Here is a 16,470-nt window from a genome sequence, read left to right as displayed (position 1 = left end):
CAAAGTTTGTTTATATGAATGACCTTCACTCATATTCAAGGTCACAGGGGTCAAATATGTCTACAACATAAAGGACTTCTGAATAAGCATAAGGCCTAGAATGTTGATATTTGGTTAGTAGCTTGCTTGGATGAAGGGCTATTAAGCTTTTCAAGGTCACATTTAGTCAAATAAGTATATACATTTAAATGACCTAATCTCAATAAACAAAAGGTTTAGGGTTGTGATATTTTGCAAGTTGCATGCTGAGATGAAGGGCTATACAGTTTTTTTCAATGTAATGACTTGTTCCACTTTCAAGGTCACAGGGGTCAAGTATTTTAAATCCTTAAATGACTTTTGAATGACTTATGGTCATAAATACTGACATTTTACCAGATCACTTTTAAGGTTACAAAGGTGAGATTAATACCAGGATAGCGATGCAGGCCCATTGGTCCTCTTGTTTCCTTTCTAAACATAACATATTCGGGTATAAATCCTGGGGACCTGCAAATGTGTTTACAGGCCTTGCAAGGCTTTATCAAGGCTTGTTTGAAAGCAGCATCAAATTACAAGGTCTGGCCTTATTTCTTAAACGAACAACTTCTGTTCAACCGTTTTGATCGCCTTGAACAAAAACGGCCTTGTACAATTTCAGATCATCAGGTTAAAACATTAGTACATCCAAGGAAGATGAATTGTCGCAAGTCCAAAATAGATATCTGCAATCTACAATTTGACCTCTGACCTTTAAGGAAGGAAAACTTGATTTGGAGCATTTTCATGTCGTGGCCCAGTGTCCATCGTCCGTGAACTTTTCCTTTCAACAACTTTTGATGAAGAACAGACAGGCCTAGAGTCATGCTATTTAGCTGAAAGCTTCGTTGGTAAAAGCCTGACACAGATTGAAAATGAAAATGACGTTGACCTACTTTCAAGGTCAGGGGTCAAATACTTCAAACGACTTCTTCTGAACTGAAACTGAACTTAAAGGTATAGAATCTTCATATTTGGCGGGTGGTTTCCTGGGATAGAGCGCGAAAAAATTTAAGAATGAAATAAAATGACCTTGACCTACTTTCAAAGTCACAGGGGTCAAATGTGTAAATCACTTAAAACGACTTCTTCTGAAGAACTGAAAGGTATAAAATCTTCATATTTGGCTGGTGGCTTCCTGGGATAGAGCCAGACAAAATTTAAACAAGAAAATGACCTTGACCTACTTGCAAGGTCACAGGGGTCAAATATGTCAAAAAATAAAACAATTTCTTCTGAATAATCTTAGAGCATATATTTATAATATTTGGCTGGTGGTTTCCTGGGATAGAAAACTTAACGTTAAACATTTTTCTGACATATAGGTTTTAGAAATAAGAAAAACATATCTTGCGGTGCTTTCAAGACAATTAATACAGATGAAACAAAACATAAATGATAACAGCATTCTAAGTATAAATGAAACGGGGTGTGGGTAGAAAATAATTCGGTTGTTTCCTGGGATAAAACACGAAAAAGTTTAAGATGAAAATAACCTTGATCCCTTATAAGGTCACAGGGGTCAAATATGTCAAACACTTCAAACATCTTCTGAAGAAGAACCAAAAAGCATAGAATCATATGATAATATTTGGCTGGTAGTTTCAACAGATGGAGCTTGCAAAGTTTGTGAGTGAAATTTTTGTAGCACAGAATAATACTGAATAAGAACATTTTACTGCTACATTCAGGTGAGCGATACAGGCCCTCTGGGCCTCTTGTTTTCCTGTTCCATTTTTATGAGATCTTCTATCTTAGTACAAGGTATGTGGGTAGTTTCAAACTATTTTTGGTACTTTTGAAATTAAAGTTGCTGCTTTGAGTTCCAACTACTTTTGGAGATTTGCATCATAGACAAAAATAATAAACAACACAGTTTTGTATTTCATTAGATATTTTAATATATTATTTGTAATTAATTTAGTAAAAAATATTGTTATATATGTTTTGTACACCAAAGAAGGTTGACAATGAAAAGGACGGAGTGAAAATGAAGTCTCGGAACTTTACAAGTAGGAAGATTTAAAACAATTGCAATATCGCCACATGCTTTTTATCTCTGTTAGGGTCACCAGCATTTATGATACACAGCTAAACTGTATAAATATGCCAGTCTGAGGCTAGATGTCACAACAATAGTCTTAGATAAATACCTCTAAAATAAAACTTGTTTGAGGTATAACTATATACTTTATATTGTAGTGACTGCATAAACAGCATGTTAGGTAATGTTGTTAACTGAAGTGGTATCTCCTTTGGTGGTGCTTAACATCTTAAATACTGGAGCAATAACTTTAATGTTATCTCCTTTGGTGGTGCTTAACATCTTAAATACTGGAGCAATAACTTTAATGCATATTATTACCATTAATAAAATATAGCTAAAAAATCGTCAGGAAGCTCTGTACTTAATTCATGACTGTAACAGGGGGGGGGGGGGTACCAGATACCTGAGGGTTATGTCGGCTACCTCCTCTTTGCCTTGTTTCATAAAAATGATATGACAAGAGCCTCACTTGAGGATATAAGGATCTAAGTAACATTTGACCAGCAATTAGACCAAATGTTTGCCTGAGCGAGTAAATATAAATTTTCAATGTTTGAACTTGAACCATGGCCTTGACTTATAAGAATGATTCGTGACTTAAAGCTATGACAGTGGTATATGCGACACACTTCAGTAACGAGACCAAATATCCATATTGCTTGAGTGGGTAAATTCAAATAATCAACCTTTAATGACCTCTAACCATATGGCCATGACCTTGAACTAGGAATCATCCCAAGTTCATTTAAACTTTTCCATTCATAAACCTGTATTTTTCACTTACAGTAAACATTTAAGAGGCCTGGGAGGCATGTCTTTGAAACAATACATCCAGATAGAAAGACAGATACACCGCAAATTTTAATTAAATAACTTACAGGAAGGAAAATAAATAATAACAAATAGAATCTCCGATAACACACACCACAAAGTCACAAAAAATAAAGAATCACAAAACAAACAATAATACTGAGGAAACATAAATGTAGTATTTGCTGTAGTTTTACAAAGTACTTACAACTTAGAACAAAATCTATATAGTACATAACACCCAACATTTCAGTACGAGCAACACCATTAACTCTTATAATGAAAATCAGATAAAAGAGTAGATCTAGTGTTGAATAAATAAAACAGAAAAATATTTAAATAAAACTTCGATGGATTACCGGTATATATTAATTAACAAAATTAGCGAGAGGGAGGGGAAAAGACAGCAAGGTTATTTTAAGATTTTGCAATGTCATTTGTTTCAACTTCAAAAATTTAAGGCAACAGCACTTTGTTGTTTCATAATGTCACTTTTTTCAGTTTATATAATTATCTGGTAAGTAATCAGTGATCAACCTGTTTATAAGGACACCTGTCTATAACTGTCCTCCACCTGTTTATAAGGACACCTGTCTATAACTGCCCTCCACCTGTTTATAAGGACACCTGTCTATAACTGCCCTCCACCTGTTTATAAGGACACCTGTCTATAACTGTCCTCCACCTGTTTATAAGGACACCTGTCTATAACTGTCATTTGAAGTGTTATTTTTTGCCACAACCTATCAATGTTAACATGGATCACGATGTTTTATCCAGAATACAGTCGATGTCACAACCTATCAATGTTAACATTGATCACGATGTTTTATCCAGAATACAGTCGATGTCACAACCTATCAATGTTAACATTGATCACGATGTTTTATCCAGAATACAGTCGATGTCACAACCTATCAATGTTAACATTGATCACGATGTTTTATCCAGAATACAGTCGATGTCACAACCTATCAATGTTAACATTGATCACGATGTTTTATCCAGAATACAGTCGATGTCACAACCTATCAATGTTAACATTGATCACGATGTTTTATCCAGAATACAGTCGATGTCACAACCTATCAATGTTAACATTGATCACGATGTTTTATCCAGAATACAGTCGATGTCACAACCTATCAATGTTAACATTGATCACGATGTTTTATCCAGAATACAGTCGATGTCACAACCTATCAATGTTAACATTGATCACGATGTTTTATCCAGAATACAGTCGATGTCACAACCTATCAATGTTAACATTGATCACGATGTTTTATCCAGAATACAGTCGATGTCACAACCTATCAATGTTAACATTGATCACGATGTTTTATCCAGAATACAGTCGATGTCACAACCTATCAATGTTAACATTGATCACGATGTTTTATCCAGAATACAGTCGATGTCACAACCTATCAATGTTAACATTGATCACGATGTTTTATCCAGAATACAGTCGATGTCACAACCTATCAATGTTAACATGGATTACGATTTTTTATCGAGAATACAGTCGATGTCCTGTATGGCCTTTGATGTTTTAAGGAGAGCCTCGCGGACAGCATTGAAGCCTTGTAGAGTGTCCATGCTGGTCCTGGAGGCAGTGTGACTAATGTTCCCTATCTGACCTCCTGACCCCTGATATGATCCAGGTATTGCAGAGGTCATGACCTTTTCTGGAGGGATACTGTAACCAAGATGACTTTGACTGCGAAGAAAATTCCCAGAGTGCCCTTCACTGCTCAAGTGTCCAACACTGGATTCTGAAATATTGTAGCCTTTTTTATAAGCCCCGTAGCCATGCTGATCTTGACTGTAATGTCCCTGACCTTGAGAACCCTCATCAGAAAGCCATTTGTTTGTCACATTATCAGATCTGTTCACATATCTTGAATGAGGGATGGAAGAGTTTGAAAACTGAGTTCTGTTAGAATATTGCACTAAGCCCACGCCTTGATGGCTTGTTGACGGCTTGGATGTCATAACAGCCACATCGTGTGATGGAAGTGACGCCTGGTTACTCACGGTATTGTCAACAATATCTGAACAATTTCTGTTAAAGTGTAAATATGATAAAAGGAATAGGACTTGTCTGTATTAAAAAGTATCAAGTATATGAACGATTCATTCCTCTATAAGCAGGTAATTTCTTCTAACTACATGTATCAGTACATGTACAAGTAATTATATAATCTCTAATGAAGGTCTTAATAAAATGTAGGACATTTGAAATCAAACACAAAGCATGACTGAATGATGGTGTGAGTCAACATCAGGATTTGTTTATGACTGACTTTCCTCAATGTCATTTGGTTGGCACAGAGTTGTTTGAGATGTTTATTGTACTGTTAGACGATTCCATTGTGTAGTACTGGTTTGTGGGTATAAGGGCGAGTCTGAATGTTTTCTGGTGTCTGTCTGGTTCTGGAGTCTGCAGGAAGAAGGATGGATGTGGGATAGAATGAAACACAAAGTGGACTTCTTTGTATTGATCCTCAAGTATGACAAGAATATATATGTAAGACCACACACTGGTGTTTCTCTAACGAATCAAAAAGCACGAGTTAATTGTGGGGCGCAATAAATGAGGGCTTTCTGATTCGTTAGAAAAACACAAGTGTGTGATCTTGCTTTTATCACATACCTGGTACCTTCCATATTTGGTAGAGATCGATACAAAGATTTTATAAACTTTGATACTTTTTGTAAATACTGGGAACTTTTCAGTTCGCCATGACAAGGGGATTCCCATAAAAAGTAGTTCCGGCTAGTAGGTAAATACAACATTCCGTATTGCACATGTGCAATACAGAAAGTTGTATTTCATGGTCTGAAAATTGCTTGTATTACTATAACAAGATTCAACAGGTATGTGATAAAGTTAGTACATCCTACACAATAGGGATGTCTATTTACCAGTTACTGTAGTACATCCTACACAATAGGGATGTCTATTTACCAGTTACTGTAGTACATTCTACACAATAGGGATGTCTATTACCAGTTACTGTGGTACATCCTACACAATAGGGATGTCTATTTACCAGTTACTGTTATTGGCGAGAAAGGATACAATTAAAACACTTGATCTTTTGTAATTCCTTTGCTGCCAGCCTGAAAATAATAAGTTACACTACAGTAGTAAGGTTAATTTATCACATGGTACAGGCTGCCAGTTCATTATCTATAACAGTTATACCAAGCGGAAACTTTTTACTAAGCCAACAGAACTCTCAGATGACTTTATATAAGACCAACTCCTATTATTATTTACCCGTGTACTTGTTATAAATGACAAATGAAATAAAATATTGTTTAAACCATCAGAATTTTCATTGACCTGCTTATCTTACTTATCAGGAAAAAAGGTAATTACTGCAATAATCTTAGGAATCAAAAAATCTTATTTTTGTAGAAAGGACAAGTTATATCAAGCTGTAAAAAATAGGAATGAACCGAAAAGAGATCTGAAGAAGAAAACTGTTGACAGATGCACATGACCTTAAACATACTGTTCATTTTAACATACCAAATAAAGAGAAAGACGTATCCTGAACCTCCCAATCCATAGTCCCGGTACACATGGACAAACTTTCGTTACCTCAACGTAACAAAAATGAGCAAAGGGCCATAACTCTGCTTTCCCCAAGAGATACATTTTATGTCAATTTTTTCTTACTGGTAATATCACATTTACACACCCACTGACCTATCTGTTGGTAGACCATTAGCTTATGTAGAATATATATTTTGTAACATTTGGTATATAAAAAAATCACAAGAAGCTCTTACACTTGGTGGGAGTCCTGCTTATCCCAGCGCTCGTAGAAGTCTTTTCTCTGTCCTGGGGAACTGTTCACCCAAGCCTCCCATTCGGTGGCAGCATCGGTGTACCTTAGGAAAGATTTAATTTGGGTTGATACATATTCCTGACTTATGATAGTAAGGATTAAATCAAAATAAAGATAACTGAATTTGAAGATCTTTTCAACATTTAATACATTACCTGGGAGTTAATGTTAATTATTCTGTAAAATCATTACCATGAATAAATCAGTTATTTCTTTGATTGTTTCAGTTTTACAGTGGTAACGCTCACTTTCGCTCTCTGCACCCCTGGAATATGTCATAGGCTCGGTGTGTGCCATCTTGTTGATGAGACAAGATGACTAGTTCAATCCTTTGATATACATCAAAAGAATCTCGCAGTCATGTAACGGTAAAAATTGACAGGGTTTGAAGGTGGGCGTCTCTCCTTTGTAATCTTCAAAGGACAGGTATCAGCCTAGCAATTGGTCAAGTATTTTTTCACCTGAGACCAATCAAACAGCTATCTTTGTACCTTCAATTTTGCCATCACATATTCCAGGGTTGCAGAGAGCGAAAGTGAGCGTATTCGTAACTCTTGGATATCGAGGATGGGTCGTGCCTGGCTTTGGTGGTGGAGGAAAGCCAGAGTTCCTGGAGAAAAACCTGGCGACTGCCCCACGTAGGCCTTGAACCTGTGACCCAGTGGTGGAGGGTTATAGAGATTGAGAGGGTAAGATGCCTTAACCACTGGGTCAAGACGCCCCCTCCCCCCAGTTATTTCATAAACAACAACTCTGGTCATAATATTTGAAATGTTACTAAGGTAAAAAAATAAACTTCTTTCCACTTACTTCTTGAAGACACCAGGGTGGTTGACTTCTACTATCTGGTACTGACCGTTGGGCAGTAGGAGTTTACACAGGCCGGTCTGTCTGGCGGTCAAGTGCTGTTTTGTCACTAAAATGCTCTGATTCTCATCTGTCTCAGTCTATAATGTAACGGGTACAAGGTACATTAATCACAACAATTACCCGTGAGCTGTATAGCTGGAGGATCCTATAGCAATCAAGGTTAAAACTGATGTTCTGTATATAAACGGATTATAGCTGGAGGATCCTATAGCAATAAAGGTTAAAACTGATGTTCTGTATATAAACTGATTATAGCTGGAGGATCCTATAGCAATCAAGTTTAAAACTGATGTTCTGTATATAAACGGATTAACTCAATGGTCATAAAACATATTACATTTGTATCCTATAGCTCAGTAAAAACTGATACAATTAAACATTACCAACATATTGTATAGGTAATTTATTCCAGGGCCTTAAATTTCATCACTGTGAAGCTGATTATTTCCGTGGTAACAAGTTGTCATTGAAATGCACAAAATGCAGTTGAGTATTCATGATTTAATGCAAGTCAAATTAATTATTTTGTGAAAATGTGTATCAATAATTTGGATGACTGTTGTTATAAACGTTTGCAACTCCTCTCTCACAAAAACACTCTCAATAGCAATTTTCTCCTCTGATACTACAAGCATAAAAGTTCTGAATTTTTACTGATCAGCATAAAACTGTCATGAATGGGGTTCCGTTTGATAAGGATACAGATGTGACTGAGGATTATAACCCACACTACCATTCACTGACCCGAGTATCATCTATAGTGCCTTCTGTGTGCTCCAGACAATTCTTCACTCTCCGGCTGAAGTCACATGTCATCTCTAAAGATGTACGGTCGTCAAATAGGATGCGGACATGTCCGTTGGAGTAGGCGGAGAATTTTCCGTGGCCGGGGACACAACAGTCCTCCAGTACAGTGGTGGGGACGAGCTCCAGTTTCTTCTCCACATACTTTAAAAGTTAACAGCACCGTGAGCATTACGTTATAATTCAACTCTCAGTGGTTGCAAATCTCTATTTACAGCTTAGTTTTAACCCGACAACAATACTACTACTTATAATAGAATTTGTACAGCGACCTATCAATTAAAAACAGAAAGTTCACACAAACATTTTCTGTTAAGATGAGCATAATGGCAAAAATATCAAAGTTATGCACAGTGAAATAATACTCACACATCCAGATAACTACTTTTTTTCCTGGATTCAAAACGTTTTGCTGCACAATTATTTAATAAATTAGGAAGTTTGACTTAAACGGTACTAATCTTCAGTCCACAAAGTTTACAAGTGTTTACCTTCCAGCAACACACATCAGCATTAGTGATCATCTGATCTTCCTGGCCAGCTTGCAGTAGAAATCTGTCCATAAAAAACATCAATTTGTCAAGGTCAACATACGTAAACACAAAGAAAAGGGTTAGTCCAGTTAATATATTATAGGGGCCAGGAGGCATTTACCCATATATATTATTTCACCCTTTCTTCACTACATATCTTAACCCTATCAGTACTCATATCATCATTATCAAAATTGTCCCATTTCCCCTTCTATTGTCTGACAGCCATATTTGATACATTAAACTGACAACAGGTAAACTAGTCATTGTGTTTTCCCCAAATGAATGTTTAGCATGGAATTTCAAAAAGCTGGACATGACCCAAACTGGGGACAGAACCCATTACCTTCTTCATGTGAACAACTGTTCTGCAAATTAGCCAAACGTGAGGTGGTGCCAAAGGAAATGTGAAAAGGTCAAAAGAACAGGAACAGAAATACAAGGAAAGATAAGACAGGGAAGGCTTGGATCTCAACTGTCAATATTGAGTATGTTGTACTCATTATTGTCATCAATTTGCCACTATCTTGTGTTTTGTAATGGTTTATTGAAATGCACAACATCTGACAACAGCAAGGTGGCAAACCATCTTGGGTAACCTCTTGTATCAGTGACTAGCTATGATCATGGATTACATGATAGCAATGACAGGTCGCCATAGTTACCTGTGCGCCCTCTTGATAAGTTTCTGTATAGAGTAAGCTGCCTTCGGAGGAGTGGGTGGAGCCGATTTCAGGGAATAGGTTCTTTCTTCTACCTGTAAATAGCCACATGTTAGTTTGAATGGAATTTTTCAGAGAACAGGAAAACATAAGACTGTTTGAGAAATCAGAATGTTAGATTTATTTACTCTGAAGGAAAAAGTAAAACATCAGATTGTTTACAGTTAATAGAAAGAAATGTGATAACGCATTCCCAGATTCTTGACAATTACATCTGAATTTCTACGGCACTCATAGAGACTAAATAGGGCGAACAAAATATTCTCTTTTAGAAAATCACATTGCTATGCTTTACACAATAAGTATTGTGATAAACCAGTGTGTCGTGTAACAGTACCTTGTCATGTCCGTGAGGGATGGTGTGTTTGTAGAAGTGACCAGACAACCCCTGTGATGTGATAACACTACTGTCCCCCGGGAATATCTCCACCACCTTAGTGGTTGCCAGCCTCACCAACCTGTCAGAACAACAGAGTAAACATATATGTATTAACATGTACAATGAGTTAACTAATCTGTATCAGAATGCCAGATTATACATACCTTCGGACGAGGCGAGCTAAAAATTGAGATGTTGTCGTTAGAAAAACTTACCTAAACACAACTCCTTCTATGAGAAGCACCTTAAGCTTGCCTTGTTTGAATACAGCTAGATTTTCTTCAAGATCTTTCTCATCATCATACAGATATCGTCCTCCGAGGGAGTGAAGGTGCTGCCCTTCACAGCTGAGAGGGAGGGGGCGGGGCAGGGTAGACAGGACACACTTGTTCCTCCTGACAACCTGGTGATCTGACAGCTTCTTCTTTGGGTTTGAGCAAAGCTTCACTGTAAAGTTAAGACTATTTTGTTAACTTTGACTTTCCTCTTCAGTGTTAAAGGAGGTATTTAAAGTAATTAAGATTGCCCTAATATTGTTCAAAGGGCTTTCAAATTGAGGCTGATAAAGGGAAATGACTTTTGACATAAAAAAGATTTTCCATCAATGATGTGTTAATATGAGTATGTCAATGTTACACAGCCACATTTATGTCTTGTTGACCAATAAAGGTCTACTTAAAAAACTTATATCATTCAATCTGTATTATTTTCACTACTTTTCATTGTTTCCCAGATTTTGTCATGATTTGGAGCGATATTTGATGGCAAATAATACTGTCAATGTCCTTGATTGTTAAACTGGAAAATTATTTGCTTGGTATGTTGATACTGCATTAAGATTTTTAAGACATCCTAGCCAAAATAGATATACCATTTCTAAAATTAATGAAAAACATAAATTACACTTCTTAACATTTAAAAAAATTTAAGACTATAAAAAGTTGAAAAGGAGGCAATGCTGACATGTTGTAACCATTTTGAATAGCATTGTTTTTAGAGGATAGAACATTAAATGTTTGACGCTTTGGAGCTATTTCTATTTCTTGCATTATATTTCCATCTTTTAAAATAGCTAGAATAGTTACTCTGTATCTTCTAATCGTGTTACCCTATGATTGTAACAGTCAATATGGTACATGTAAGTAAATAACTTACAGGCTTTCTGCTCCAAACTTTCCCTGTTGTCCAGCACAGCTCGGGCCAAATTGACACAGTGACTCCACACCACCGGACATTCCTCACAGGAGTAGTGTCTCGTCACCCAGGTGTAATGTATGCGAGCCTCGGGAGATTCCTCCCATGATCCAGCCTCCCTGTCTCCTGATTGGCTTCCTGGACTATATTCCTCCCACGACCCAACCTCCCTTTCACCCGATTGGTTTCTCAGGTAAGGCTCCTCCCATGACCCTTCTGCTCTTCTTTCTGATTGGCTACTTGGACTAGATTCATTTGATTTTTTGCCCCTGATATACATCTCTTGTTCGAATGAAGGTTTTTGACGTATTTCTCCTCTAATTAATGGTTTTGATCTAGACTCAATAGGTGAAGGTTTTTGCATTACGTTGGGAATGCTAGTTGGACTAGATCCGGCATGAATTTGATTTCTCTGCGGGTCTTGTGACACATTATGACTGGTTAAAGTCTCATCCAGTGCAGAGTCAACATCTTCATTTTTATTTTTGACGGGAGGATAGTCGAGAAATGACCCATCGTCTGGTTGTTGTTCACGTTTGTACTGTCTAATAGCAGCACCCTTGCCAGGTACACACTGCCGAGTCTCCGCCCCCTGGGTGTCAGATTGAAAGTGAGTAGGTGTGGAATACCGGCGATACTCCTCCTCTGTACAGGGGGAGGACTTTTCACTACGCAGTCCACTCACAAGACTGATAGGAGAGATACTAAGGTCACCAGTTAGTCGACGCTGGAGGTCATCGGACAACGGACTGCCACTGTCTCCCTCCACAGAATCTGTCTCCCTTGTTAGTTTCTTATGACCTTCCTTTGACCCTTCACTCTCACAATTGTCTCTATCATGATTATGTTTTGCTGTTATGGAATCTGTTTCTGTTGTTTTCTGTTCACTACTATGACCTGCCACTTCTGACCTTGCTGTATGATCTGATACTGTATTCTCATTCTGAACCAACTCGTCTGAGATATTCCTTGGTTCTGAGTTTATATTTGTTCCAGTTCTTTCGACGTTCATTATATTTCTACTTGAATAATGATTATTGCTCAAATTTCCATTCCCAGGAGAAATTTTATGTTCTTCATCTCGTGATTTAAAACGTTCTTGTCTTGAAGCCCTTTCTGTTGACATTCGGTTGTTGGTAGCTGTCATGCTCCTGGCCTTGAACTTGTGTCTGGCCTTGACCTTTGGTTTGTCACGGCTAACCTTGGAGAGGTAACAGACAGTGAAATCCTGTTTGTGTGTAGAGAGTACCATACTGGAATGTTCATCCTCAGACATTAGTCGCACACTTCCATCAGGAAGGTACTCGTAGGAAGCCTTCTCCAGAGTCTGAGGCCAGGCCACGTCACGGATGTTTGCATATAAACACTGTAAGTAAACATTGATGGACTGTAAGTGTTACATACTGGTCATAAGTAACTTACCACTATGAACTGGTAAGTAATGGGTGTTTTTTAATTGTAACCTTTTAACAGAGCTAATCAAATATTCACTCAATATATTCTCTGGCCCTGATTCAAACAATCATCTCATTGAGTAAAACATAACCGCAATGTATTCAGAAGTCCAATGTTTTAGAATTGAAACTGTCATCATATAAAAAACTTCTCACAGAGTTAATCGTTATAACTATTTAAATGAGTGCAGGGCTAGAAATTGATTTTGAATACCACTATAGTCAATTGCGGTAGGAGTTTCCAATTTTTAATAATCCATATGCAAATTCCACTTACCCAATACTGCTCTACAAGATAGGCAATATCAGATTTTGACTAGAGCCACTAGTCCACCTAGCGATTTCACTAGTCTCTGAATGTCGAGTTACCCTTATCGTCTGCAGTCTAGCCCTGTGGTTGCTCTGATTCAAACAATCTTTTCATTGCTAGTATGGTAGCAGTATACAGTAGAGGGTTGTGGCCATGGGTGATATTTTTGTTAAATGGCTAACCCCTGTATCATGATATGTAAAAAAAAATATAAAAATAAAACTGTACTAAAATTGGTATAAGCATGATGAAGTGGCTATATGTGAGCTTCACATTTGTAAAAAAAATAAAAAAATGTTTGGTTCGAGATCAAAATTTTGGCCATAATCCGAAAGGGTGCCTACACATGAAAAGCTAGCTTTACAGGAGGTAAAATTTTGACAACAGCACACGACGCAAAATTGCAAAAAATCAAGTTTGACAACTTAACTGGGACCCAGATAATTCTGCAACCAAGTAGGGAATCTTTAATTTCAGACAGAACTTTAAAAAAATTACTAGTTGCGGGGGTCAAATTTTGGGTCAAAAATAGCATTTTTTGGCATTTTTTGGTAATTTTTGATGTGGTAACCATGGTTTTCACACAAGTGACATACATAGAATAAAGAGGATTATACACTTCTCAGTACTTTATATGTATTGTAAATGTGATGCAGTTTACAAATATATATTCATGTATACATGTGTTGTGTAGGATAAATCCGCTGTGTTTACGTTTCCTCGACATGTGCCTTGTTTATCAGAGTCGGCCCATTTCTACTGTATACTGCTACCTATGCAGTTGAACTTATATATAATTTTACACTTGTGCTCGGAATAAAATGACTGTTTCATCAGTGACCACCGAGTATGCAGCAGTGTAATCAAATTTATTTACATAAAAGTTTGATTTTATGTAGAGATAAATTAGCAATCTTTATTTGGTATTGCTGTTTTTGGTCCCTACCACCAGCTGATCCTGTAGTAAGAGGTCTGGACACACATATGGCCGTTCAGCGAATCTGTTCCTAAAGTCGAGCGCTTCCAACACCTTCTGTCTATAGTCACTAGTCACAAACTGACATCTCTGATTGATCACCTTCATACCTGTTCAAAACACAAACTTCATGTCAACTAAATAAATAATATCAATGTTACTAATGCTCACATGAATTTCAAGACCTGAATGCTACTGTACACATGTTTGCACTTAGTTTGAAGTGAATTGCTGCAGCTGTTCCAACGAATCTACATCGATATATCGATATATGAATTTATTCAGAAAAAATAATTTGCCTTTTCACTGGCATTTCTTTGTCAAACTATGTTTTTTATTAAATCAAACATTTCTAATTTCAATAATACAAATAAATTAAGTATACAAAATAAGTTTTCCTTAAAAACAAAAATTTGCAGAGCCACTGCAAATCCATTCCTCAGTGGGCCATTACTGAAGAGTGCATCATGACTCTATACACAGCTGTGAACAACACTATTCTTTTCTTCTTTTCATAAATCATACCTTTGAAATTATTTTAAATAGATTATTCTGAGCAGCCTTTCAAACATTTTTATTAATTTATAATGATCTTTATGGACTGCTCTGGTAGTGATGCGGTTGCATGTTCCAGAGCGAAGATGTCAATGTTTACTTTACTGTCAAAGAAATTGGAATATATATGCATGGAAAAAGAAGTTTGTCAGCATCCCTTTGTTGCATAATTGGAAATAACGGATCCCGAATATGTTCCATGCTTACAGAATTGAAGGTACCAAGCTGAATAAATGGCTGTCATCAAACTGTTATATCGCTGAACCGTGAACGGTGCCATATTTTAAACAAATATCATACCACCAAGCATTTTTTCACTGCATATATATAAGCTTATTTATATTGAGTCACACTTTACAAAGCTGAAGTAGGGAGGGATGTAAAACTTGTAAGAATAAAGCTTCTTTTAATTACCATGAGCAGGGTGAATAGTCTCCCCTGGACTTTGGTGATGCACAAAGGTGGAGCCACATGGAGCCATCTTGAGGCAGGAACCGTCCGAGTACCTGACTTCAACAGCATCATTTGTGTAGAGGACCATGAGGACTGGGACTACAGGCATGCTGCTGGTGGTGTTTCACACTTCATACATGATTATAGCTCCGGTGTTTAACCTTTTAATACACAAAAACATTAAATATGAAAATTTTGACAGGGATAATCAGACATTTTGACATACAGATGTCTGGTGTGGGGCCAGAGCGCACTGCTATATGAAAACCTGGAATTCTCCGACACCAATTGGTATCGTGAGTGACTAATCAACAAAAAAACATGGTCTGGAAATCTTCTAAACAAGAATAATATATTCCGTTTTCGGTCCGGAGATCAGTACGGTTTCAGTTGATTAAGTCACTCCATGACCTACGAAAATTGTAAAAGAAGTGCATTGATTAGGTGGCCTTACAAGCGTCAGATGTAGGGGAATTTCCCTTTAGCTCAGCGGTAGAGCATCGGGCTGGAGAGAACAACTCATAACTCTCAAATATCAAACGGTGTCGGAGAGTTCCACGTTTTCATATAGCAGTGCTCTCTGGCCCCACACAAGACATCTAACAGTTATAGGCCTATGTCAAAATGTCTAAGTCTGGTGTTAGGTCCAGAGAAAACTCGGCTAAGTGAAGAGTTGCCAGAGTTTCCTCTGCCCTGGCCCCGACAACTTAGACATTTTGACAGTTATTTGTCTACACCAGACATATATCTATCAAACTGCCTAAGTCTGGTGTCAGGACCACAGTTAACTCGGGCTAAGTGCAGAGCGGCGGAAAGGGAACCTGTGGGTCTCTGGTTCGATTCCCGTTTGTACACTGAAAGCTTAAAAGTGACAAACACTCCATTTTCCATTAACGTTAGATACATTAAAAGTATATGACAAATACTATGAGTATCTAGTCGGGGATGGAGCTGTCAGTAACAATAAACACATCCAAACCCAAATGCAAATTGCATAATGATAACGTATCCGTCAAAATTGGTAACGCGCCTGATCTAATTTCGAAATCATTTTATTATTTAGCTCAGCCTAACAGTAACGAAAATGTTATGTCTCTTGTGGCTTGAATCGTTTCTAATTCTATTTCTTAACATTGATTACTATGTAGTTTATACACATACCGTCGAATGTAAACAAGTTCATGCCTTCCGCCTTCTGCCATCTTGAAATCTGATTGAGCATGTCTGAACTTGATTGACCAATAAAAAAGTTTTCTTTATTTGACTGACTGCCAGTACAAGGGGAATAACTCGCACAATCTCTGATGACGAGTTCGTCATACAACGTGTTACAATACAATACAATAAACTTTATTTAACGTCGGATATTTAAAAACATTTAACATTAGCTATTAAAAGCTATTATTTTGACAAACATAAGTAAAAAGCATCAACTCAAGAAATTACATATATGTAAAACATTATGAAACAGAAAGTGTT

At 37.1% G+C, this 16,470-nt stretch overlaps 1 protein-coding gene across 2 annotated transcripts; it reads right to left on the bottom strand.

Moving 5' to 3' along the window:
- Positions 1-1,904: 1,904 nt before the first annotated feature.
- LOC110448088 (uncharacterized protein C5orf34 homolog) lies at positions 1,905-16,231 on the bottom strand. 2 transcript variants are annotated; one of them, XR_002462678.1, is made up of 14 exons: positions 16,153-16,231; positions 14,953-15,152; positions 13,954-14,093; positions 11,205-12,609; positions 10,265-10,496; positions 10,008-10,128; positions 9,614-9,705; positions 8,907-8,970; positions 8,356-8,559; positions 7,552-7,688; positions 6,683-6,784; positions 5,964-6,004; positions 3,524-4,932; positions 1,905-3,449 (listed from the first exon to the last, which is right to left on the bottom strand). XR_002462678.1 is itself a non-coding variant. In XM_021494139.1 (13 exons), the coding sequence occupies exons 2-13, from the start codon at positions 15,098-15,100 to the stop codon at positions 4,379-4,381; spliced, it is 3,240 nt and encodes a 1,079-aa protein (XP_021349814.1). In that variant the 5' UTR covers positions 15,101-15,152; positions 16,153-16,231; the 3' UTR covers positions 1,905-4,378. The 2 variants fall into 2 exon arrangements, 1 of the variants encoding a protein (XP_021349814.1); XM_021494139.1 differs by having other exon boundaries at positions 1,905-4,932.
- Positions 16,232-16,470: the final 239 nt, after the last annotated feature.

Source organism: Mizuhopecten yessoensis, unplaced genomic scaffold (assembly GCF_002113885.1).
Source record: "Mizuhopecten yessoensis strain PY_sf001 unplaced genomic scaffold, ASM211388v2 scaffold3819, whole genome shotgun sequence".
NCBI lineage: Eukaryota > Metazoa > Mollusca > Bivalvia > Pectinida > Pectinidae > Mizuhopecten > Mizuhopecten yessoensis.
Note: the sequence above shows the minus strand (reverse complement) of the source record. Positions and strands in the feature narration are given on the sequence as shown.